Source organism: Ixodes scapularis, unplaced genomic scaffold (genome assembly GCF_016920785.2).
Source record: "Ixodes scapularis isolate PalLabHiFi unplaced genomic scaffold, ASM1692078v2 PGA_scaffold4__175_contigs__length_147842914, whole genome shotgun sequence".
Lineage (NCBI taxonomy): Eukaryota > Metazoa > Arthropoda > Arachnida > Ixodida > Ixodidae > Ixodes > Ixodes scapularis.
The window spans coordinates 18,094,502-18,120,007 of NW_024609879.1; the positions used below are offsets into that span (position 1 = coordinate 18,094,502).

General features: G+C 47.3%; 1 protein-coding gene across 1 annotated transcript in view; it reads right to left on the minus strand.

Moving 5' to 3' along the window:
• The window catches only part of LOC8029080 (RNA polymerase II subunit A C-terminal domain phosphatase), a 36,021-nt gene that overhangs the window by 2,411 nt on the left and 8,104 nt on the right, over positions 1-25,506 (minus strand). Inside the window, exons 5-10 of the mRNA XM_029995461.4 lie at positions 19,961-20,047; positions 17,763-17,920; positions 15,914-16,058; positions 10,782-11,924; positions 6,138-6,411; positions 2,045-2,192 (exon numbers count right to left, since the gene is read on the minus strand). Coding sequence (XP_029851321.2) covers positions 2,045-2,192; positions 6,138-6,411; positions 10,782-11,924; positions 15,914-16,058; positions 17,763-17,920; positions 19,961-20,047 — 1,955 coding nt within the window. The remainder of the gene's footprint in view (positions 1-2,044; positions 2,193-6,137; positions 6,412-10,781; positions 11,925-15,913; positions 16,059-17,762; positions 17,921-19,960; positions 20,048-25,506) is intronic.

Consider the following 25,506-nt stretch of genomic DNA (forward strand, 5'->3'; position numbering starts at 1 on the left):
AGGATAAAGCAATGCCTCAAAAAGACGAGGCTGCGCATGCCAGGAAGGCAGAGTCTGCACGTCAGTGTCGGCTCATTCCTCATGAGATACAACTGTGCATGTGACAGTTGATACATTGAAATACTGCGGAAAACTGTTTTATAAGGTACATTGCTCAGAAACCCGAGCAAAAGCTCACCTGTCTTTAGGGCTTCCAATTAACACAAAATCTTTACGTCAGCGGCGCTCAGAAAAACTAGTTTCCAATGTAACGCCTCTTTGTGTTACGTCTCTTTCATGTCACGCGCAGAGATGAAAAAAAAAGACCAATATAAACGGAAGGATGGCACAGTGCATTTAAGCAGAGGCAGCATCAACAGCAAAGTATTGGCTAAAATTAACTTTAGTTTCCTTTAAGGGGACACCCCCCTGGGGGGGGGGGGGGTCAACTTTTGAATCCTTGTTTTAAAATTAATGAAATTTACAGGGTAGGCTGGTGGTCATGCTAGAGGGTGTATAACAAAATTTCAGGTCTGTCGGTTAAATGAGAAGGAAATTAGAGTAGCTTCCATCAGCAACACACCTACATTTTTTAGTTAATTTATTGTGAGAAAACTATCACGATATTCAAGATTTTTATTTGCTAGATATGTAGCACAAGGCCTAGAGGGTGCGGCTAGAGTTCCTGTATAGCTACCTACGGTAGCAGAGTTGCGCTTTCAGCCTCGGCAGGTGGCCGTAGCGCCGGCTTTCCCGCACGCCCTGGATGCTTTGCTCCTCACGTGACTAGGTTTGGAGAATAGCGGCGCCGCGCACGCCGCCGCGCACAGAAAACAGGAGAGGAGGAAAAGGAGGCAGAAAGCAGGGGAACATACTTTGAGGCGCGAGAAACGTCGGCGGGGCGACCGTAAAGGTGGCTTTCTTGCACGGCGTGGATTCTTTGCTCCTCACGTGATGGATCTCGGCGAATAGCGGCGTGGCAGCGCGGGGAAAACAAATGCGCAACTCTGCTCCCCCTTCGAAGGAGCATATACAGGAACTCTAGGTGCGGCTATTAAACGTTTTTTCTAAAAGGTAATTTATTTGTATAAATTTTCTCTTCTGCAAAAATTGTCAACTTTTTGGTCTTCTGTGTTTTCGACAAAATGTCAACATTTTTTATAAAAGACATCTGTAAAGTGACAAAAAAGTTCCATAGCCGCATTCCTTATTAAATTTCATTTAGGAAAAGGGAAGAATGAGCCTTCCCTGTTTTGCCATTATCAAACGATAGATTGACTAAAATGGAATTCATACCAAAAAGTGGAACGGAGAAAAATGCATTCAAAGTGCTCCAAACCTTACCTTTTCTTTAGCTTTGGTGGACAGAAAATAATTTATAAAAAAATTAACTATGCAGTGAAAAGTAATTAAACTTTTTGGGAATACTCTCTAGATGTTAGTGGATGTAAATATGTCATTTTTCAAAATCAACCTTTTTTGCAAAATTCCTTTTTTCTGGGCAGTGTCTCCCCTTAAAAACACCAGGCAGATTAGGCTAGAAAAATTATTGTGTCAATGTAAAGGAACAATCAAACTATATTTTGCCATTGGCTAAGAACCATAAAATATGTGTCCACTCCAAATTTCTGCAAAAATTGGAGACACAATGTCAGGTGCATTTGTTGGGTCCAGATGGCAAAAAAGAGGGCCGGCCAACGGCAAGGAACTTTCAGTAAAAAAAAAAAAGTATTTCTCAGGCTGGCTGTTAGAAAGAAATGGCAAAAATATGAACGGCATTTACACCAATTCCTCATCAACCCGAAGTCAATTACCCTACAAGCTTGTCGTGCCAAAGATCCACACACACTGCATGTTTCCTCATCATCACTGGGAAACTCGTATGGCGCATACTACCCAACCAACACCGTCCCCAAATTGATGACATCTGTCCTTACAGCTTCCACGAGTAATTCGTACAGTCACGTGATCACAACTGGTAGAGCGTGCCAAAAGACTATGTTCGATATTTCGAACGTGCGACTCAAAGAGAGAACGCCACGAAGTGACACGCAAGGTGACGCACCCGGCTTCTGCGACGTCCCGCTGCTGCTGCGGTCCGTTCCGCCAGATCCGCTTGCCCGTGACGGCGTCGTAGACGGGCGCGGCTGCCTCTCTCGTTGGGTCGGCGGCTGCCGCCTCTTCCCGACGAGGCTCGGCTGCCCTGGCGGTCGCTGCATTCGGAAGGCTGTTTGCACGAGGCAGTCGGTCGTTCCTTGCAAAGTGCAACTCTAACATCCGAGTAGGCCAAAAGAATCGAATCCACTGTGCCCGATTTGACCGGACAAGCACCCATGTCTAGATTAATCCAGTTTTTAGTGAAAGTGGACTGGGTGCTCCTCCGGTATTTTACGGTAAGTACAGTGTTTTCCAAACTACAGTCCGCAGGGGCAAATTTCGGGTGAAGGATAAAAGTTTTTGATTATAGAGTCCTGATTACAGTACTGCACGGGCCTACTTTATTAGGCCCTGCCCAGACCTGACCTGGCGAGAGCTCAAAGCGTGTGCCTCATCTCTTAAATTCAAAGCTGCCCTGGGAATGTGTTGGTGCATTTGATTCGTTTAGCCTGATATACACGAAATGTGCCGTCATATTGCAGTCACGTGGTAAACCTTCGAAAGCTTACACAAATATAAAAGACATAGCTTATCTTTGATAGCCAGAAGGCATTTTTTCCTTCTTCACGAGTTCAAAAAGCGAAAGGGAAAGACAATAGTACAGTTCCCTGTGACCAAATTGACCTCGTTTCGTTGCCCGCTGGCAGATGTCCCACTACGCTGACGGAATCCTTAGGATTCTTCTCCGTATCTTCCTGTAGGCTTTCTTAGTCCAAGACAGCTTTCTTTATTTCTCAGCTTTTTTCTTGGTGGCGTCGTAGCGAGTTTGCACTTCGGCTTTTCCATTTCTTTCAAATACAAATGATCAATACGTTAGCAGTCTCCTCTCAACGTTTTCGAAAGTGTGCTACACCATTGCCCGAGCCTGGCCTGGGCCCAGCCCGGGCCCGGAAACAATCTGTGCTATCCGGCTGGAGCTTTTGGGTTGGCCCGGCCGCCATGCGGAGCTCTAGTCTGCACACCGTGTGCGCAATTAGTGCCAAGTCCGAACGTAAAAATGATAATACGTGGCACATCTTGACAAATGCCCACTGTATTAGCTCACAAAGAAGCTTGTATCATACTCAGATTAACATTGATATACTCTGCTATTCCTAACCTCCTTCATGTCCTATCATGGTAAACAATTTAAAAAACAGTATATCCTTGTATAGTACACACATGTAGGTAGGTAGTCCACACCGGGTAAAATTTCAACTTCTAGACACTGTAGTTCACCGACTACAGCCTGGAAAATAGGTAAAGCACAGCTATTAGTTCCACTACAAGGAAAGCGCAGCTACAGTTAGTGGCAGGATCAGAACGGCAGGGAAAAGTTTTTGTAAGCCCAGCCCTCTTCACTCGACGGTTGGTGGCTCACAGCCTTTTCACTTCCTCTGCAATGGGCACTACTTGTTTCAATAACCAAGTTCCATAAAAGTTACTACAACATGAAATTCACAAATGGTATAAAGGTGAAATTATTAAAAAATGTGGGAGTACTACATTCGTGTAGTTGTTGGATATGGCTGCTGTGAAGTACTACTGTATTTACCCGTATAATGAATGCACCCCCCATAACGGGCATCAATTTTTGGACTTCTTTTCTTTTTCTTGCGTAATGAACACACTTTTAATTTTTAGCTCCGTGAGCTTTGAACTGCGTCCAACTTAGCTAGCCGGCTAGCCACCAAGCCCGCCGAGCCAATTTTCCTTTGCTGCCAAGCGGCCAGGCCAAGTCAAGCCGAGCTGCTCTCGTAATTGCTGCAATTGCGTGGTTGCGGAAGTCATCAACCGTGAATCCGAGCGGCGCACATACCTAGCGAAGTTGGGGTCAAGGCATTGCCCAGCCCCGGACGTGCTTCGTCCATCGAATGCATTGATGTCAATAAACACGCCGTCGTCTCTGATCTACTTTCGGACATGATATTGTGAAAGTGGTTAGGACTAAGAACGGTCGCGCCGCTCTCCATGTTAAGCTAGCTTCGTAGCACTCTTTTTCTCTGGCAAATGGCACGCCAAAACACCCTAAAAAAGGTCCACACTTTATAAAGCATGGTTACTGTGGCGCACCCACGACCAGCCATGGGTGTGCCTCTGTCAATGGAGATGTGCCACGGTACCCTGCCAAGTCATACTGGCACCTAAAATGACATTTGCGCAAAGTGTGTAAATGCAAAAATTTTACCCTGCGTAGTGAACGCACCGTCCAAATGTGTGTTAATTTTTCGGGAAAAAAGTGTGCTCAATATGCGAGTAAATATGGTACAACCAATTGCCCATCATATATGGTGCACTGCATATGCAATGCTGAATGAATGTAAACAAACTGTCTGTGTTGTTTATCCATAAGCTATGTGAAGAGCGAAATGCGGTTAAACATGTTTTGTCCTTTCTGAATTCTTTGTGCATTATAAAATCAAACACAAAAGTATTTGCCCCTGTGCTGCTTTCCCCATAATTTAGCTGCTTAGATTGTCTGCACTGCAATTTCTACTTTTTCAACCGACAACTTGTGGCCAATTGTACCGGCAGAGGGCTTCTGTCATTAAAAGGAAGTGCGGTGAGGTGTGTTTTGGAGCATCCAGTTATGTTTTTAGTTATAAAGAGGACTCCACTTTTTTGCTGGTTGCAAGGTAAGACTATCCAATTCAATAGACAGTGTATGTTGGGGAATGCCCTGCCATTCTTATTGTGTCCGTGACCAAAAGTACTCGCACATTTGTTTTGAGGCACATCTAAAGACAACCTTGCTCCAATCAAGTTACAAACCAAAATGTTCCAATGGAATTGCCGAGATACACCTTTGTAGTAAATTGCATTTGTCTAAACAAATAAAACAATTTGGCCCACAGAGTAATATAAAGAGTCATTTGACAGCTCCCAGCTGGATATGATGTGCACTGTTCCCGTTCTTGGCAAGTGTGCGCCCATGCGCTGAACGCAGCGTCGTGGACACACCGTACCGGCCCTCCGCTGGACCATTGGTTCTCAAATGGGGGTCCATCGAGCTTTTAGGGTCCCTCAAGGTCCTTTTAGGGTACGATTGGCGGTTAAGGTTTTGAAAGCCTTTGGCCGTCGGTCAAGTCGAGCAAAAAAACCTCTTAAAGCGATAGATCTACGGTTGACACTTTGCAGAAATTTCAAGCTCGTGGGCTGTCGTCGCCGCTATAGAAAAACCCTTCTTCTCTCCCCTCCTGATGCGAGAAGAGGGAAGAAGAAACCCTTCTTCTCTCCTCTCTAGGAGCAAGGAGGGAAGTCGGGACTTCTTGTCGGCCGTGCCATGCAAAGAGAGTGAAGAGGGAAGCCCTGGCATCCCACCAAGAATGGCGCAACGAAGGGAGAATCAGGCTGGCGAAAACGAGCGTGTCGAGATAATGAATGCTTAAAATAGAAAGAATAAAAACACAAAGGACTTTCATGGACCACACTCTTTCAAATAGAACGGAGAATCTTCGGGTCGTCTGCTCGAAAGACTTGTTTTCAAACATTACCCGCGTCATGCGAAATCCAACTTCGGCAATACCCAGTTGTTACACATGTTGGATGGTTTTAGAAACTTCCTCCGAGCTTACTAATTTCACGGATTGCTATGAGAATTAACCATGTCACATCTCCATCCTTAGGTACGTGACGGCACCATTCCACTCATGTGGCGCAACTGTGCTACAGCTATCACTTTTGTTTCTTCACACATTCTTTACTGATGCTGGCTGTCTCCAGAGGCTGAATAGACCAACCCATACATGCCAAGTGAGCAGGGTTGATTATTGTCCATTTCAGAGCTTCAAAATTCATTTGCACGCCTAGTTTCTTTCATTTACTCTTTTGTCATTGTGATCGTTCAATACCGTTCCCCCTCCTCCCAGTGGATGGGGTCCCCCATCAATCCCGCCGATCCAGAAGGAATGCCCGAAGCATAAGTGGGTGAGAACCACTGTGGTAGAGGTCAATTCCGACGTAGTGTACAGGTGCCAGCAACAAGCAAGGGGTACCGAGAAGGTGGAGGGGGGCGTCCTCACCTGCTGTCGAGGGCAGCCTCTGGGCCCTCCTGGCCTCCGCAGGTGCCTCAGCCTCCAGGGGGAAGAGTGCCTCGTGCACGTGCTCCCAGCGCTCGGCGCAGCACCAGAGCCAGGCGGGGCTCACCACGTGCAGCTGGCGTGTCCGGCGTGCCCGGTTCACCTTGGCCGTGCCTGGCCGGGCCGCCACCAGGTGGGTCACCCCGGGGCACAGGTCGGAGGACACCCGGGCACCCAGGGCGCGTGCCGTCTGCCACGCCCGGCTCTTCTCGGGCTCCTGCGACCAGGGTTCAGAGGGTGACGATTGGGTGACCGGTGTACACCCATTTCGCTCGGGTGGGTTTGAGGGGATAGGCGGGAGAGGCGGCAACACTCCCCTCGAGCTCCCCAAGGGCCACTTTGAAAAGAAAAAAAAGAATGGCATCGCCAACTTTTTGAACTCTTTGTAGGTAGAGTTTTTTTTTTCCCCTGAAGATGTCTCCAGTGGTCGGCTTTTGTTCCCAGAGGAATAGTACTAGAGAAAGGGTCAATGCTCAGATTTGTTTCTTAAAGGGACACTGACACCTCTTAAAATTTTTTTTTCATCTTTTGTCAGATGATTTATTATGGTGTTGGAATACTACCCAATTGATATTTTGCTACAGAGTCACATATTTTTTTAATAAACTGCTCGAAACCGAAACCAAAACTCCCGCACCGCACGGAGAAATGGAGAGGGTAGAGTGAGTGGCGGAAGTCACGTGGCTACACCCAACCGTGCGTTTTTTTTTTTGTTTTTTTTTCTCTCCGCACGTAGCAGACGATAGGCGTTGCGGGATTAGTTCGCCGTGCGATTCCTTTGCAGTTAGCTATGTTTGCTCCGCTCGCTGTTCTGTACTTCAAGAGGAATTCTTTTGTACATTTAAGTGTTGGCAATAATTAGTGAGTGCCCGTGGTGAATTACCGTGATCGGCTCCGAAAAGAATACCCCCAAGATGTTGCGTGAGGAGCTGCCTCACATGTCCTGCATCTGAAAGTGGCATTGTGCGGCAGAGTGCACAAGTTTCCGAAAGATCAATGGGTCGGGATCAATGGCTGGCTGCAATTCCTGTAGAACAGTTACGCGAAGCTCGGAAAGCGGACGCTACCTGATTCATATGCTCCTTGCATTTTGTGGAAAGTGACTGCATTGATTTCGCAGGTGTCAAAAATGGAATCCCATACCATTTAGTTCAGCAATGTATCGTCCAAAACAATTGGTTTTTCCAGTGATAATTATAAAAAAAGAAATGTAAACATTGCAAAATGCTTGACAAAAAAAAAAAAAAAGGTACTTCCACACTAGGGATTAGACCCGTGCCCACTGCCTGTGAAGCGGACGTCTTTCCACTGAGCTACTCAAGGAACTCTTTTATGCGTAGTAATGAAGCCGGTCGACTGTATGTCCAAGGTTTGCTGCCAATTCCCCCTCAATACATGCCCTCCCGGCTTGAAGTCGGGCAGCACCACGCATAGGCCCCATTCGCACCTCGTAAAGAAACCATCGCTTGCGTATTCAACTCGAAGTATGCACTTCGTGCTTGACGTTTGAATGAGCCATGTTTTCAGCCACGAGAAGGGACGACGGCTCGGCGACGTGTTCGTGCAATCGGCTTGCTGGTCGGGCGTGTCGTACGGGATGAATATCAGTTCTTTTGATCGGTCCAAAATTTCTCTTTCGATGGAAGACAGAATTCGCCGGTATCGTGAACGACAGTTCTGAAGTAGAGGTCCAACGCCCTCCACTGCCATCCGCTAGTCCCACGATACGCGAAACGACGCCTTGTTGAGAATTATGCAGTGAACGCACAGAATGCTTCCGATTGTCTGTGCTACTTTTTTTTTTTTTCAATCAACGTATTTGCAGCTTTCTGGAAGCCACAAAAAATGGGTTTCATATTTTTTTCTATTTTTAATATTGACTGTGTGCCTTCAATGACCCACGACTTTGATTAAATTTGGTGGTCGTGTCGCAACCTTAGAAAACAGCCCGTGACCACAAAAAAGAGAGTGAGCGCGACTCAAACCGGCCAGTACTCGATCGGCGGTTTTCGGGCGAAAAGAAACCAAATATCGAGCTGCAAATTCTGTTCTGGGTAGTTTTGCTCTCATAAGTCATGTACAACTAAAAACCTCGGCGAGCATAAATACCCTGTCAGTGTCCCTTTAACAATCTAGCAGGAGCACATACAGTGCTAGCAAGCTGCTTAGGTTCAAAGGCGCCTTCGCATACCGCCAGAGCCGCCAGTATGCGAATTGAGCCCCACGTGTGTGGAGCGTCTAATTCGAAAACTATAAATATCCCAGCAAAGCAAAACACTGCGCGAATATAACGAATGTAAGGACAACAAATAGCAACTCCTCCCACGGTGCACGCAGCTTTCCGTTTAAGTGCTCACCTTCAAATGTGTAATCACTGCCGTACATGTACAGCGACAACTGTCAAAGGGCTAAGAAAGAAAAGTTTAGTATTTAGTAAAAAGCCAAATGTTAGGTCAACAAAATAGATCTTGGCAATGCACCGACTGTGACATTGCATCCATCCGTGATGTCAGATCTCTGTGCAGACCCCTCCCACTACACCAGCCAAATGCCCACCACCCTTTCCCAACCCGACCCATAAATCCAGCCAATGTCACTGAATCTGTTGAGAGCTAGGGTTTCATAAAAAGAACTTGCCTCGATATCTTGCATAAAGCCAACTGATGTAGTCTACGTCAACCTGTCAACCTGCTTCAATCTGTTGCGTCATCCGTTAGGCATTTCAGAGTAATCTGTTAGGGAATGAGACACACAAAGCATTCTGTGCGGCTTTATGACAAGTGTCAAGGTAAGTACCGCATGTTCCAAAATGCATGAAGCTGCAGAGTCTGCAAAGGCAAATTTGGGGTCAAAGGTCAAAGCTTCTGCTTAGAGAGTTTGCATGCCGTGTATAGTTTGCATTTGGTGCCTAGTCTGAATGTAAAATCGTTCAGCCTTTCCACTCTCGTGAACAAGGAAGACCAGCGGAGCTGTACTCGATACACTCTGTGTGCTTCTTTTTCGTCGTCGTCTGTTTTTCAAGCTGTTTCCTACGATGAATTCCCACCAACGCGCCCAACTATCCATTCTTCTATTGTAGCTGGAAAGGTTGCCACCATCTACAAGTGAGGGCAGAAACCATACTGGTTGTGTGCTTGCCGCTATCGCTAATAGATGGCGGTAGCCGTCCAGGTAGGTTTGTGTCGATATACACCGACACAATCCTGGGGAACCTAGCCCTTAACAGCTCCGCTGTAAAATATCATACACAGCACACCTTGACAAATGCCTGCTGTATTAGCTCACAAAGAAGCTTGTATCATACGTAAATCGACATTAATATATTCCGTTATTCGTAAAATCCTTCACGTCTTGTCACAGTGAATGATCTAGAAACAACAAATCCCTGTAAGTCCACACCTGTAGATAGTCCGCATCGGGTAAAATTTCAACTTTTAAACATGAACAATCCGCAGATTATAGCCCGGAAAATATAATATTTTTCTGTCCTTCCTCCTACACATATCGTAAAGTTCCGAAAGAATGCCCACCCAAAATGAAGAGATAAATACTAGTAAAAAATGTTGGGTAAACGATGTTTGGCGATGTGACGAAAAAATTTATTAAAATTGGTGAACGGCCACTACACACAAAACAAGAACCGATATCAGAAAACCGATACCAAAAATCGTAGACACGGCAAATTCGCATTCTATGGTGCAATAAGTATTCGGGGACCGCTACGAACTCGCATGTCACGGGAATAGATACCGCAGCGTGCGGACACAGCAGATTCGCGTTTCAAGGTACGGCAGGCACGGGAAACCACTACAAAGTCACGTATCATGGGAACCAATATTGCGCATACAAATCGTAAACAAAAAAAAACATGAGGGAATGAGCTACAAATTTGGATGTCGAGGGAACGGATACCGCAAATTGGCAGCAGATTCGCACGTCACGGTGCGGTAAACCTGAGGAAACCAGCGGCAAACACGCTTCTAGCACATACCGACACCGCAGATCGCGTGGTTAACGCGATTCCCATTGTACATCGCGCAACCGATATCCGGCGGGAATCGGGGGTTGGGCGATGTTTCGGGATTCTTATGTCATGGATATTGAGCCAAAAAACAGGATGGGTGATCTCTTGGGGGCAGGCGTTTGTACGGAACATTATGGTACATATCAGCTGGAATAACACTTTTCTTAGCCGCTTCGGCAGAGCAGATGTAAAGCTTCGAACTCTCGAGTGTGAGCTGACTGGTTCAATTCCTGCCAAAACACAAAATTTGTTTTGAAAAAAAAAAAAAAAAAAAAAAAAGCTATGTTTTTTGTTACAGCCTTTCGTGATGCTCTGCCATTTAGAGCCCCACCCTTCCCTCTAAAAAATATTCTGCATTAAAAATATCGCCAAAAATATGGCAGCCAATGTTTAGCCAAACGACTTTGCTCCGAAGAAGCCGAGTCTCTCAGTAACACGTGGGCTGCCACTCGACACCTCCGAGAAGCCGCCAGACCAACCTCAAAAGGCGCCTTGAGAAAACGCACCTCACGAGTTGCTCGCACCACGAGCGTCCCCAAGAAGGGCGCGGAGGGGGCACTTGCCTGGTTGGTGGGCACCACCCCGGAGAAGACCAGGTGGGAGCCCTTGAGCACCTTGCGGCGCACGTAGGGCACCACGTGCTTCAGGTCCGGTATGCGGTCGGCCCTCGAGGAGCCCATCTGGTCGTGCAGAGCGTAATACGCCTCGTGGATCGTCCGCAGGATCTCCTCCAGGTAGAGCAGGTAGTCGTCCGAGTCCTCCACTACCTCCCTCTCCTTGAGGGGCTTCTCCTCCTCCTCCTCCGGCGTTGCTGCCAGGCCGTTGTCCTCCATGCTTTCCCGCTTCGCCCGGTCCTTCTCGCCGGCATCGCCAGACGTTTCCTCGCCGGACTTCTCTACGAGTTTGAGTTCCACATCGCCAGGTGTATTCTCCTCGTCGTCCTTGGGTGCTTCGCAAGTGTCATTTTCTCGCTCAGCTTTGTCCTCCTCGCCAGACTTTGTGACAGGTTCGAGTTCTGGATCACCGGATGTTTCCTGGCCAGACTTCAACACGCGTTCGGGTTCCGCATCGCAGGTTGTTCCCTCACTGGACTTCTCTGCCACGGTTTCAGGTTCCCCAGCCCCACCTTTGTGTTCTTCCCCGCACTCTCCGTCATCCCTGGCTTCTTTGCCGTCGCCGCTCTCCAACGACTGGGGCGGATGGTCATCCTTGGCTTCGTTTGCGAGCTTTTCCTCATATTCCACCGATCTGACACCGGTCGGAAGGTCGCCGGTTTCCCCGACCGTACCTCCGTCGCAGTCTGAAAGTTCTCCGAGTTTTCCCGTCTTGACAGCGCTTTCGGCGACGGCACCGCTACCGTTGTCGTCAACTGTCGCTTTTCCTGGAGTCCTCTCGGAAGGACCCTCTCGAAAACTCGAGACCTGCCCCGGTTCTTTACTGGAGTCGTCCTCCTCCTCGACGACCTTAGAATCGTCTTTCGGAGACCCCGGCGTATCTTCGGGAGAGACGCACGTTTCTGGGACGTCCTGATCGCCGTGCTCTCGGTCAACGGGTTGTTCGGCATCAGGTCGTTCGGCGGACCCCTTAGACGAACCCCGCTGCCCGGCCGTTGCACCTTCGGTTTCTGCGCCCCCGCACCGTGTCGGGAGGCTCTCCTCCGCAGTCCGCCCGCCGGCCCTGGTCCATTTCGCGTTCTCGGCGGCTTCCTGCAACGCCAAATGCTCTCGTGACAATCTGCACATCGGACCGTCTCAACAGGTCATCCTAAAGGCTGGTGGTTCACACACGTGAGTTTGACAGTGATGGACTGCGCTAAGACCGCTTGTGACGGCTTATGACGAGATAACGCAGTGGCGCCATCTGTCAGGCAGCGCTGAAACCCTTCCAATCTGTGAACATCTTACATATTATATTTTCACCGTGCACTTAAATAGTTCCGACAATGTTATAAGCGGGGTTGCAAGTTTTTGGAGTTTATTTTTTGTCAAATGCAGAGGCCACTTTTCAGAGTTTACGTTTTGCCAAAATATCAAAGACTATCGGTGTTTATTTTTGTTAAATTACCAATTCTCAGAAATCCTGAGTTTTATATTTGGTTATTTCCTGTTTTTCAAAAATAAAAATAAATAAAATCAGGGTCACAGAAAATATTGTAAGGGTGCAGGCAAGCTGGTAAATATTAACCATGTTGAATTAACGTGAGACTGGGATAGAGAAGAAACATCAAATCGTAGAAGAGACAGAAAATCTACAGGACGACGTCTCGACGTCATCCTGTCTGTTTTTTGTCTTTTCTAGCTTTGGATGTTTCTTCTCTACCCCAGTCTCTGGTTAATCCAACATGGTTAATATATCCAGGTTTAAATGTGCTGCTAAATTTAAAAAAATGTGCTCATATAAAATTTTATTTCTTCAGATGGGTTTGGCATTGGTACCTTATGAAAACACAACCCATCCTCCCTCTAAGAAGCACAAATAGTATGGTCCAAACTGGAAACTATAACAGTGGCATTTGTTGTGACCCAGAAGTACCGTACAACGGCCCGTTTTCCCAAACGAGCCTCAAGATAAAAGGTAAGATCTCTTTCTGTCAATGATTACAGATTTGAGAGGAAACCATTGGACCCCGTGCTCCGACCAAAATAATTGTAAAATATCTTCGGGGTTTCTTTTCCTTTGTACTTTCAATGCCGGGATATTGAAATTTGGCATTTATTGACTATACAAATTGCCGAAAATTTTACCCGCAAGTGTTTTCTTAATTTACTATACGGAAACATGAAACCCTAGTTAAAAAAGACCACTTCTGATAGATAGGAAGGGATCTCGCAAACTGCAAAACCTTCAGCATAGTTATATGCCGAATAGAAGGATTCCAGGGGTGCCTGATAGATGATGCCAGTGTCTTCTCTAGTGCTTTCTCATCGTAAGCCATTACAAGCAGTCATTGTTCCGTCGATCACAGTCAAACTCAAATGTGCGAACCGGCCTCGACGCACTCTCCGCTAAATTATCTGAGCATCAAGACGAATGCTGCGACCTTAGTTACGGACACTGCATGTGCAGGCATCTGCAGCAGAAACTGTCCCGAAGCAAAAACCTTAAATAAATGCCACTTTGCACGTGCAATAATCTTTTTACGGAGGTAACTGTTAGTGCCCCTTCCCGGCAAAAAATGTTCATGCACGAACGCAAAGCCCCACTCTACGGCAGACACTGCTCTCCCTTGCCCCATCATTCCTGACACACATGCCAACTGCAGCAAGATACTCTCTCTCTCGCTCACCTCCCTCGCCCCCCCTTCCCTGCTGTAGGCCTCCGCTGTTCTGAAAAACCAATACAATTGTGAGGAGAGCGCTCTCCACCTCCCCATCGTTCCCCACATACCCTCCGGCGACGCTCTCCCCTCCTTCACCCCACCACCCCCCCTCCGGCAGTCGCTGTTGCGAAATACCCTTGTGGTCGCACTGCGCGTAAACACTCCCTCGCCGCCTCACTGCCACCGCCCAGGTTCTGTTGTCGTGTGCTCTCCATGCCTCTACGGAACAGCTCGCATACACTGCTACTTTCGCTTCTCCCATCTTAGGCGCGATCACAGGCACCCCCGTCCTAGAACATTTCAGCAAAAAAAAAAGAAAAAGCGTGTCTTTTTTTTTTTTTTAGCACATGCAACTTCTCGCACAATCGTTCCACCAAAGCACACATCTCCTCACACACGTCTCCTACATTAGTTTAACTGAAAGCAAAACATTGTACAGCACACTGGCTGAAGGCAAATCTCCTTCCATGTGCCTTTCCAGGTTGCAACAAGTACTGCTGTCAATCACAGCACACTTCAAGCTGTCGGTTGCAATTTATTTTTTATATTGATAATACAAGCATGTGCAATGCGTCCACCCATGTTCCCGGCATTCTCCTTGGCATACGGGTAATTTGGCAAGAAGTCTATTGAGAAAAAGCATTAGCTTGTGGCAAATGTCACAAGCTTCTGCATTACTTCGCTTGACCCATCGCAAGAACACACTGGAATAGTTTACCAAACCAGCCGGCTCACACGCTCGCCTTGCGTCTAACTTTTGCCGAATCAAAAAATAGGGGAAGCAAACGTTTTGTTCAATTTTCAATTTGCCACGTTGAGATGCCCACAACATATTTTTTTTGCCCCATGCTGTTTTGTGACGAGAGTAACAACTACCTCGCAGGCTGGATCTGTGGGCAGACTGAGCAGTGTGCTTTGTTTCTTTGCCTGTCCTCAAACCAACGGATGACTTAGAAAGAAGATAATATTAGCCCATGTGCATGCCCGTCTTATGTTTACCAATTATTTAGCGCAGGGATGAAAGACCTAGGGACAGCAAAGGGTTTTCGACTGGTTTCTGGGCTACCATTGAGAGCGGTTGCAGCAGAGAGCTATTCACCGGCACTGGCAAGATGAGAAATGAGAAATAAACAATGTTCTATTTCATTTCGATGTTGGCTCTACCGTACTAACGCTGATATCGAAACCAAGAACCCTTAACCTCTGCTGTGCTAAAAGCATATCCTGCCAAGCGCCGTCTTCACAGACCTTCAGATCCAGAGCTCACCACAGTGACCATCAAACCCTAAGCAAATCAACCGTTTCCATCGTCAAGTACACGAAATTTAGAAAAATGTTTGATCCTGCCTTGCGAGTCCAATCTATGAAGCAAGCATCTTTCAAAGTATATGATTTCCTACCTAGCATTGAACCGAAACAGGAACAAAAACCAACAAACAACTGTTTGCGTTAGCTCCGGCTCCTGCGACGCCATTTGTCGCCTCTTTGGGACCACTTTCAACGTATGGGCGGTATAGGACGGTAAACACGCCGGCTTAGGATGCATTTCAGCCACTGTACTCTGGATGCCAATGATTAGGTTAGGTTAGGTTAAGTTAAATAAAGTCTAAATGGGTTAGGTTTATTTACTTATTTACACTCAAGGTACAAAGTACAGGGTTAGACAAGGTCAGGTTAGGTTAGGCCACGTTTGGTCAGGCCACACTAGGTTAGGTCAGTTCACCGGATAGCCAGTGTGACCTAAAATCTCTGACTCCTGAGAAAGTAGCACCTTTACCTTCTCTGCCTGCTAGCCGGACACAAACAGATGCTAACATGCAGACGACCAAACCTCGCAAGGCAATTGGCTGATTGGTCTCAATTTCCAAGGCAATCGCCATTTTGGTCCATTCAAGTCTTCAAAGCTTCGAAAGGGTCGTTCTGAATTAGTCGCGTCAAGGCCGCAATGGTGCATCATCGTACCGAAAGCGTTCTTCGCCAATATAAGCATCTTTGGTACTGTGCGCAATCAGCCCATTGATCGAGCTAATCTTCACGAATCTCTTACAATAAGATAGTTTTTCTCATGTATTTAAAGAGAGGAAAATTATTTTTCAATGCTGCCAAGCACCCACGCCACATGTGGTGGCGGTAATACGAAGATGTACGCTTGTTTCGCCGGTGTGCGCGTAGCAAAACCTCGGTATACAAGAAAGGTCTTTATAAAGCATCCCTTCACCGGGAATTTGGATCCACTCACCAAGAACTGAGGGGTATAGGAGAAGCTGCTCATTCCACGAACCAAAATGGCGACTGTACGGGGAGCTTGGTGCTACTTTCCCAGGATCCGACGACTTTAAAATGGCCCGACCAAAACCCCTCGGAACGCAAGGTCACCTGCGAGGTTGGGGGAGCATTGATGTCTCCCGTGTCCTTGAAGAAGAGGTAGGGCTTGACGGCCACCAGGTTGGGTGCGTAGCTCCACACGTCCTCCCGGTCGTCGATGATGCAGACCATCGAGTCCCCGCACGGGAACAGCGCCCTGCACGCGTGCGGCATCCGCAGTGAGGGGACCGGACCATCACAAAGGATGACAGAAGGATAAGCAGACACGACCAAACCATTCAAGTTGGAAGGCAGCCCAGCTTAAAGGGATGCTGAACCGAAATTTGGGGAGCTCACAGAACCAGACTGAAGTGATAGGTGGGACACTGCAAAACACAAAAACATTGCTTATGCAGTGATATTTCCAACACTTGGCTGTATTTTTGGAAAAGAAGCGTGCGATTGAATGCGGCCGACGGGGCTGACGAGACACGTCACGGAACGATTGTCATTCCATCTCCTCTCCACTCCGTGCCATCAAATGGTGAACTGAAGCAAAAAGAAGAGAAGTAAGGCTGTTTCCCCTCATTTTCAACTGTTCCAGAAGGATTGTGACTCCATAGTCATCGCTTGATTGCGCCCTTCTTTTCCAAAAATACGGCCACCCGTTTGAGATATCGATGTATGAGCGATGTTTTGGAGCTCGTAGTGTCTTGTTTAATGCTTCTGCAGCCTTACCTTGAGAAATCCCAATTTCGGTTCAGCATCTTTTACATCTACCCGTTCAGTGCTTTTACTTTTGATGTACTATCACGATCAATATGAGTGCGAACACCGCTTCGCGTGGCCCGCGGTACTATCAGTGCCCTCTGGCAATTGCTCTATGAAGCATCATTGCACATTGTGGTCAAGACATATCGTTTCTAGCGATCGCCGCACCACTCTGCACTTCCGGGTCGTCTGCTAGCGAAAAACGGTCGGCAAAACTGCGAAACTGTTCACCAATGACAAAGCGAAATTTTCGCTAGCAATGTGCGCCAGGAGGAATTACTTGTATATTTTTAGCGTCATCTTTTTTAATATGAAGTTTTAGTAGATTATTCTCATGACTCCGATAACAATACCCATACTTCGCCGACACCTTTAAGCATGCATCATATTGTTATCGGAGGTATCAAAACAATCAACTAAGACTGCCTATTATTTACTTCCCATAAGTTTTGTGAGAGCTAAAGACCACCAATGCGCATAGGCAAGAAGTTAGCACGGTGCGAGCGTGGGTAATACACTTCATCGTAGAAAACAGCGCGATAAAAACAACGAGGACGAAGACACACATTGGACGTCCTTGTTTTTTTTTTCGTGCTGCTTTTTTTCGCTAGCAGACGGCCCGGAAGTGCAGAGTGGTGCGGCGGTTGCTAGAGACGATATGTCTCGACCGCAAGGTGCACTGATGCTTGAAAGAGCAACCGCAAGGGGGCACTGATAGTACCGTGGGCCTTGCGGAGCGGTGTTTGCACTCATATTGATTGTGATAGTACATATAAACATATTTTATGATAAACCATAGGTTAAGCCTTCGCTCCATAGGATGTACAGTGTTTTCCGGCGATTCCGGAACTCTAAAGCATAAAAGCTATGGGGACTGTATGTGCAGTTTTAGCTGCCAGGGTTGCGACGCCTGGCAAAGACACCCCACTCATTGCCTCCTCAAGAAAAAAAGTCGGTTTTATGCGTAGTTTGTATGCTGTGAGAATCAGTTTTTGCAAAATATGGTTGGCAGAAAAAACAATGCATTTGTATCGTTTCTGCAACGTGGGTGATTGGCCAAAATGGCTACCCACCCGAGGAACGAAAAAGCAATGCCCCCAAAATAGTAGCCCCCCCTCCACGAATAAACAAGCTCAAAATGGCCGCCCACCTGAGGTTGCCCGTCTTGGAACAGGGGTTGAAGCACTCGTCCCGGGACAGGATGCGGTGCGAGAAGAAGCGCCCCTCAGGGTCCAGCAGCGACGCAATGGCGTGCGCGTACGGACGCGCCCCAAACGTGCAGATGTGCAGCTCGTACAGTTCCGACACCTGCGGGGCACAAGGTCCTCGGGCGTCCAGGCACAGTTGCACTCCATTGGAGTCCTCGCGTCTACTCTCGGACCACCTCTCTCCATGCGAAAACATCTTAGGCCGTGACGTGGCAGTAAATCTATGAAACCAATTTGTTCTAAGAAAAAGTGTGATGAAAATTTATGACAAATCGCAAGTCATTGTGTTGCATACATGAAACATTCACAAACGCTTAGCGATTGAGTTTCCAGTTGCCAGACAGACATGTTCACGGCGCTCTATAGTTGTTCCAAGAATGAAGCGATACTACCGCTAACTGGGTTGATATACCCGGTGATCTTCCAGAGCCTTCCATACTCTCGAGCTCCTCTCCCTCAAGGCGCACAGGTGGTGGAGCTCCTCCTCGCCTACCCCTCTGGTCACGCGACCTCCCCATAACCAACTGGCGTCGAGAACCTCGCTCCTCCTTTCCCACCCGTCGACCAATCAGTGTCGAGCCTCACGGCCACGCTTTTATCTGGGCTTCACGAAATGCCAAACGCCTAGCCGAAGGAGGTTTCACGTTAAAATGTGAATTGGATCTGCTATGTTGTCATTGCCTGCAATTCTAAGTAGAGGTGTGGTGCCTAGAACGCGTCTTCGACTGGTGCGTTTAGACATTGCCCACGGATCAAAAGCGAACCAAAGTGGCAACGAACGATGTATCGAGGGCCAGCGTGTCGTGCAGTCGGATGTCGCGACCCTGGCGGCTGGTAAGAGAAGTTTAGAGCAAAAAGCGATTGTCAACGTCGTCGCTGAATCCTGACTCCTGGCTGTCGTAGCTTCCGTGAACTGTCAATCTGGAGAACGACCTGCAGCAGAACAGGCGTCTGCCACGTCAACCAGCGCTGCCGTGACGCCGCCGGGATTGCACTTCTACGACATCATCGGGAAGAAATCGAAAGACCACATTTGAGGGCGCTCCAGGCATTGCAGTAGAGGTACTGCAGTGCACGCGCATCAATGCGTGCCAACCCGTTTGCAATAAACCAAGTCCGAACATTTCACATTTTCGTCTCATACCACCAGTTTTTGACCAATTAAAAAAACAAAGCATTAATCAGTTCAGCTTGTCAAACTGCATCTGGTGAACCAAGAACTATTTTATATGTTTTTTGCCTAACAAAGTTCTTGACACTGACACAGACGAGAAAGGAGCGTTCAGCTGCATTCAAAAGGCGTAAGGCGGCTTCAAGACCTCTACAGCCTCTGCCATAGAGCGGCACAACCACAATGACATGCTTGTGAGCAGCAAACAAATTCAGGGAACAGTCTATAAAGGTCCGCTCCTAACTCAGTTTCTTTTAAGGAGCTTCGGCTCTTTTAAGCTACAGTTACAGCTACTTGAGCTGAAATGCAGTTAGGTCAACGAGAAGCTTGACATCGCTTGCGTCTAGCTTTGCCACCCCTCACCGCTGTGCTAGGAGCGGCGGCTGATGCAGTCTGGGTTAGCTCGACAGGCGTGGAGAGTTTGTGCACTTTTAAATGCGACGGCAATTCTTTCGGCAGTACCCCCCCCAGGAAAATTCGGATTTGTAATGCAAAAAGAATGGGCACGCGCGGGAGAGTGATAAGGGGATAAATTGAGAAGAACACAATTCTGAATGTCCCCCGATAAGAATTGAACCAAGGACCCTGAGATTGAGAGGCTGACAAGGAACCACCACGCTGAGGAGGGGGCTCGTGAAGTGAAGATTAATAAAAGTGATCGCATTTCTCTCGCCAACCAACACTGCGAAATGTGCAAGTAGCTTGAGCAGCTAGCTTCAAGCTTTGCTCCAACTGCACAAGGGCTCGTGCGACCGAGCCACAACTGAATGCGAGGCACTTTGGGCACACTTTTGAAAGCGGTCTACGATATAAGTCTCGCTTCAGGAAACCACATGAATAGAACAACTTTCTTCGACACAAACCGTGCTGGTGCAGAGTGAAAATTATTGAAGCAAAACAAAACAGGGCGGGAGGTGGCCCGTTTTCGGGCACAGCGTGCGGCAAAAGGGACTGAAAGGGATGAAGCACCTGGTCGAGGAAGTGGCGCGTTCCCGGCCGAACCCTCGTGTGGTACCAGGGGGAGTGAGGTCCGTAGAGCTGAAAGTGGTGCACCCCCTGCAACACACAGAGTTCGCACAATGAATCCACATATTTTGGCCACCTCAAAACGACGGAGCTTAGAAGGTTGGCGTTGCTGGTATCAGTGGGCACGGGTTGCGGCCGTCGCTTTGATGAATGGAAAGGGGTGGCAAATTACGACTCGTGACGTCGTTAGTCGGTCATTTTATATGCGCGGCATTTATACGGCTAGCCCTAGCGCTTTTGTGTCTGAGCACGGGGCTTCCACAGAGCGTGCAACGCTGAGCGTGCGGTATGGACGTTACGGCGCCTGGAACGCGCATCTGACTGGAGCATTTAGCGTTACGTCGAAAGTGGCCACAAATGAGCTCGCAGGAGTGCCACGCTGTCTGATGTCGCTGTCCTGGCGGTCGGCACTACGAGTCCCAGCGAACGAGAGCGTTGGGGCGAAAATCGAGAGACCGCTCTTTGGGACGCGGCAAACGGAGCAGTCGAAGGTGCGTTATCGGCACCTTGCTAACGGTGAGGACTTTTATTAGAGCGGGGACTCTCTTCAGTGCGCGCTCGCCAGCGGCGAAGTGGAGTAGACGTACAACGAAGGCTCTTGCTGTGGGCTTTGCATACCACCAGAGGTGGCGTGGGAGCGAGGATGGCGGGCGCAGCGGGGTGGAGAGGGGGGAGCGAGAGACGAGGGGCCTAACAGCGGCGGGAAGCTGGTTGCCATTCAAGACGGTCAACCGGTGGTTCAGGCACTGGTTCGCAAAAAGCCCAGTCAGTGCAGTGTGCGCAACAGACTGTGGTTTCGAGAGGACATGAGTGGGTGTTCTAAATGCTACACATTTATAGTGCCCCTGGGAAACGCCAAAGACACGGCCAATCTTTTAGGTACGGCGACTCCGTTGCAAGCGATTTCGTAGCAGCTTGGCCTTTCGTACCCAGAACGTTGCTATAGAAATTGCCATTTTCCTCGGGTAGCTCAAAGATAACTTCTTGCAGCACTTCGTACAGAGTGCTTCATTTGAATTGTTTGGCGCGGGTTGAATCCAACTTGTGTCTTTGGAAATGTCAGGATCGGTGTAACCCAGGCTAAAGGAGCGCTCTTTTAACGACGACATCATCGTTCTCGCACATTTTTACCCCCCAAAAATTACAACTGCAGGGAAACATTAACACAAAAATGAGCACCCATCAAAACCATAAAAATAGTGGGCGGCCGAGAGTGGCAAAGTCCGACAAATCGAAAGCCACTAATGGATAAGTGCATCATGCTTGCCAGAGGACGGAGGTATGTTGGTTTTCAATTCAGAAAATTTTGGTTTGCTCCGATTTCGATAAAAACAGCTACGAGGGTTACTTTTCGAGGTTTATCGGCGTACAGGGTGCGGCCAGTATTTGAGGACAATTTTTGTGTGTCAAACTCCCAGACAATAATTACATCTGCCTCTCTTGGCACCAATTTAACAGGATGCGTAAGTTATTTATCTAGTATTAAAATCAAGAAGGCGTCACCTAGGAAAGGGAAACACACGCAGTGCTTTATCACAATATCGCGGAACATTAAAGGGGCACTAAAGCAGTTTCAGAGATCTTCTATTTAAGGGGGGACACTACCCAGAAAAAACAATTTCTGCAAAAAAACATTAATTTTTAAAAATGTTATATTTACATCCACCAACATCTAGAGGGTATTCCCAGAAAGTTTCATTAGATTGTACTGCATAGTTATTTTTTTATAATTTATTTTTGGTGTACCGATGCTAAAGAAAAGGTAGAGGTTGGAGCACTTTGAATGCACTTTTCTCCATTCCACTTTCTGGCATAAATTTCACTTTAGGAAAACTATTGTTTTGTTATTACGTAACTTGGACTCATTTTAATAAGTTTTTCTGGGGTGAAATTTTAAGGTGAAGATAACTATGAGCTTGTATTTTTTAATTTTGTCATTTTTCGTGCTCAAAAACAAAAATTTTGCACAAAGGATGGAAATCTAAAAAATTGTATATGTGTTTATGTGGCTTTTTGGTCATGAAAGATGGTATAAATTAGAAATATAGCTCCACAGTTATCTGCTCTGAACAGTCCTAATGCAATATAACACATGAAAACAGCAAATTTATAAGTAATTTCAAAACAATAGTTTTCCTACAACAGGGTTCGTACAGGATTCAAAGAAAGATATTCAAGGATATTCAAGGAATTTCAAGGCCCTGTGGGAGTATTTTCAAGGACCTAACTCGGTGCCACACATGACAGATTTCAATAAAGCACTCATGTCAAAAGATCGTAGGTATCATTTTTATTGCACTAAACAAAAAGAAAAAAATATTTCTTGCAAACTTGTTTGCATTGCACTAAGCCAAAATAAAAATTGTTTGCAAAACCACTTGTGGTAACTTCAGGGAAGCTCCTGCAGCTTTTCCTGTATTTGTTGGCTGATGCTAAGCAGCTCCTCGGCCTTGCTTTTGCAGTTTTCCTAAGACTGTTTGATTTTACAATGTATGTGAGGTCATTTGCTTTTTCTGCTTTTTCTGCGTAGGCATCTGCTGAGGCTGTGAGATCAGCTATAGTTGCTTCAAGTTTCCTCTTTCTTGCTTTCATGGTGTCTATCTCTTCATCAATGCAGCGCTTTTTTGCCTGCTTCACATCTTCACGCTGCTTCTTTTTTTCTGCTTCCAAATATGCACTTCCAAATATGCACAGTTCTTTCGTAAGTGGGATGTTGAGGACACCACCTGCCTTTTCCACTGCATCACACATAATCCGTTGAGAGACGTAGGAAAGGTCCTTCAGATTCTCTACCGAAACCTGGCGGTTTACACTAAACCCTCGCTCCACAGTTGCCTGTCCATGGCTTAGGACAAGCAAGAGTTTAACTACTTTCCAGAGCTCTGTATACGATGGATTAAACTTCATGAGCTCAGAGAAATACTCATCTATCCTGTTCACGCTCTTTTCAAAGAGTCGCAGGTGATGTTTCTGTTCCTGCAAGAACTCGGTGTACTGTGCCAGTACCGTGTCTCGTTGGTGATCAGTCATCCTCCCTGCGGTGATGAGGACGTCCAACACTTTTCTAAAACCAGGAAGGCACTCATCTGGCCTTGAACACATCTGTCGTGGGTCCAATGAGGAGAGGCCCCTAACCACTGGGAATTTCAAGGGGCTTCTCTCTAGGACTTTCTTTGCCACGGCGATCAGGAACTGTTTACATTCCATCCGGAACTGAAACACGTCCTTCAAACTGGCTTTGGCTTTTTTGACGATCTGCTCAGCTGTATGGCCTACATCCACCTTTTCAATTGGAGTATGATTGTCCGGGTTCTCAATGTCCACCCTCAGGAGGCCGGTGAGTCCTTTTGATGCTGACAAGACTGAGCACTTCAGAAACCTTGTTAGCAGTTTCCGGACAACAGTTTCCAAATCTCTTGCAAGGAAGAAGACCATCGGTCTATCTGTTTGATACTCTGTTAGGAATGGCTTGAGTGCCATGGCAACACCCAGTGCAAAGTTGAGCTTTGCCGGCACCAAAGAGTCGCTGCAGAACTCAACGAAGTTCTGAAAAGATCCACATTTTGGCAGGTTTACTTCTTTGCTTCTTGCAGCCTCAACAAACTTTTTGATGTCGCACCACAACAACAAGGCTCTCTCAATTACCGCGACGTTCTCTACCCAGCGGTGAGGAACAAACTTTAGGGGAGATGTTTCCTGCCCAGTGACTGTTGTAAAGTCTTCCCTCCTTGCTGGAGAGCTCTCAAACAGTGCGCTCAGACTAGACAGTAAGCAATCTAATCCCCACCTACTTGATGCAACGCCTGCCCTGTAGGCGTTGTGCATTGTGTGGAGGCCACAGGTGCCAATGTCCACACACAGAACTTGGTACGCTTCTTGCAGGTGCACTTGGAAGTTCTTAAAGAACTTCAAGTTGACATTGGGACCATCCATCGATATCTGAAGGATCTTCTCAAGAGGCAAAGGTTCGAGTGCGCTCAACAGCTTTTCTTGTATGTCCTCGGCCGTGGAGTGCCCCATAAACACCGAGTTGTAGTACCTTGTTGTCACCTTGTGAGACGAGTCCCAACACCTTACGTGCACATCCATTTGTTTGCGATGCAAATAGTCGTTTGAAGACTCGTCAAAAAGCACCACGTAGTGCTCACACTGGTCGATTTCCCGCTGCAAGGCCGTTAGAAAGAAAGGTCTCAGTCCATGGCACGTCACATAGGCGCATTTCTTTCCTCCGCAAGAAAACGCTTTTGCCACCTCACTGTCTGGGAACATGTGTTGGAACAACTTGCCCGATTGTGATGATGAGCGGTAAGAACAGTGGGATGTGACGACCTTCAGAGTCCACAACACTTCGGCGTTTGTCACCAACTCGTGCGTCTTGCAAGCAGCGTTTATGTTTGGCAACTGCGGTGGAGGCGGGACAGCGGATCGTTCACTCGTGCCCGGAGCCAGGTAATTGTGCACCGAGCTGTTGGCTGCGATCTTCATGATGCCGGTATGTTTAGCGCTCTTCATATGGCTCTTCAATGCCGATTCGCCCATTGCGGCGACATCGAAGGTTTTTCCGCACGGCTTGCATCTTGCACGATGCTGATTTGTCGTATCTGGAGCCACCCAGTCCTTATATTCATCACTGCACAGCCACGCGCCTTGAAACTTGCTTTTGCCGGGCATTTTGCAACGACCGACGACAAAACATGAGGCCAATGGCGGAAACAGTGCCCGGATGAGATTGGATTCGGGGTATGATCTCTATGGATTCGGGTCTGCTCCAATGTGGCCAACCATCCAATGAATATCGGCTAAATCTAAACAAATAGAGATAACTTAAACCAAAACGAAACAAAAACGATAAGCATATAAAAATAAACAATACATACCCGAATTTGTTTTTTATAAATAGCCATTCACAGATTTTCAAGGTCTAGCCAAAAAAATCAAGGGCTTTCAAGGGCCCTGCAAACCAAATTTTCAAATTCAAGGGTTTTCAAGGTCTAACGAAAAATCCAGGATTTTCAAGGGCCTTGAAAACCCAATTTTTAAATTCAAGGGTTTTCAAGGGTTTTCAGGACCTGTGCGCACCCTGTACAATAGGTGACCGGCGTTTGGCAGCAACCTCAAAGCACTCTGGGTAGTATTCACTTCCAGTTCGTAGCTAGCAGCCGACGCAGCCCCATGACGGCTATGGAAGCGTGTGCGGGCGTTGAAACCCGATCAACCCGGGCCACCTTCCTCTGCTGCTGGGTGACTTACGCACTTCTGAACGTCTCAAGTTACTTCTACGGATATGTTAAGTAGTAATCGATACGCAGAAGCATCGAGAACGGCCAAGAAAGCGCAGAGCGAGTGCGGCCGGCGGCAAGCTGCACTCGCACCGCGCTTTCCGGATCTTCGCATGAAAACTCAGGTTAGATGTTTCGTTTTCCTTTTGAGCCAGCATTTTTCATTTGGGTTCTGTTTATTTTTGATGGTTACGTTAGATCACATCAGCG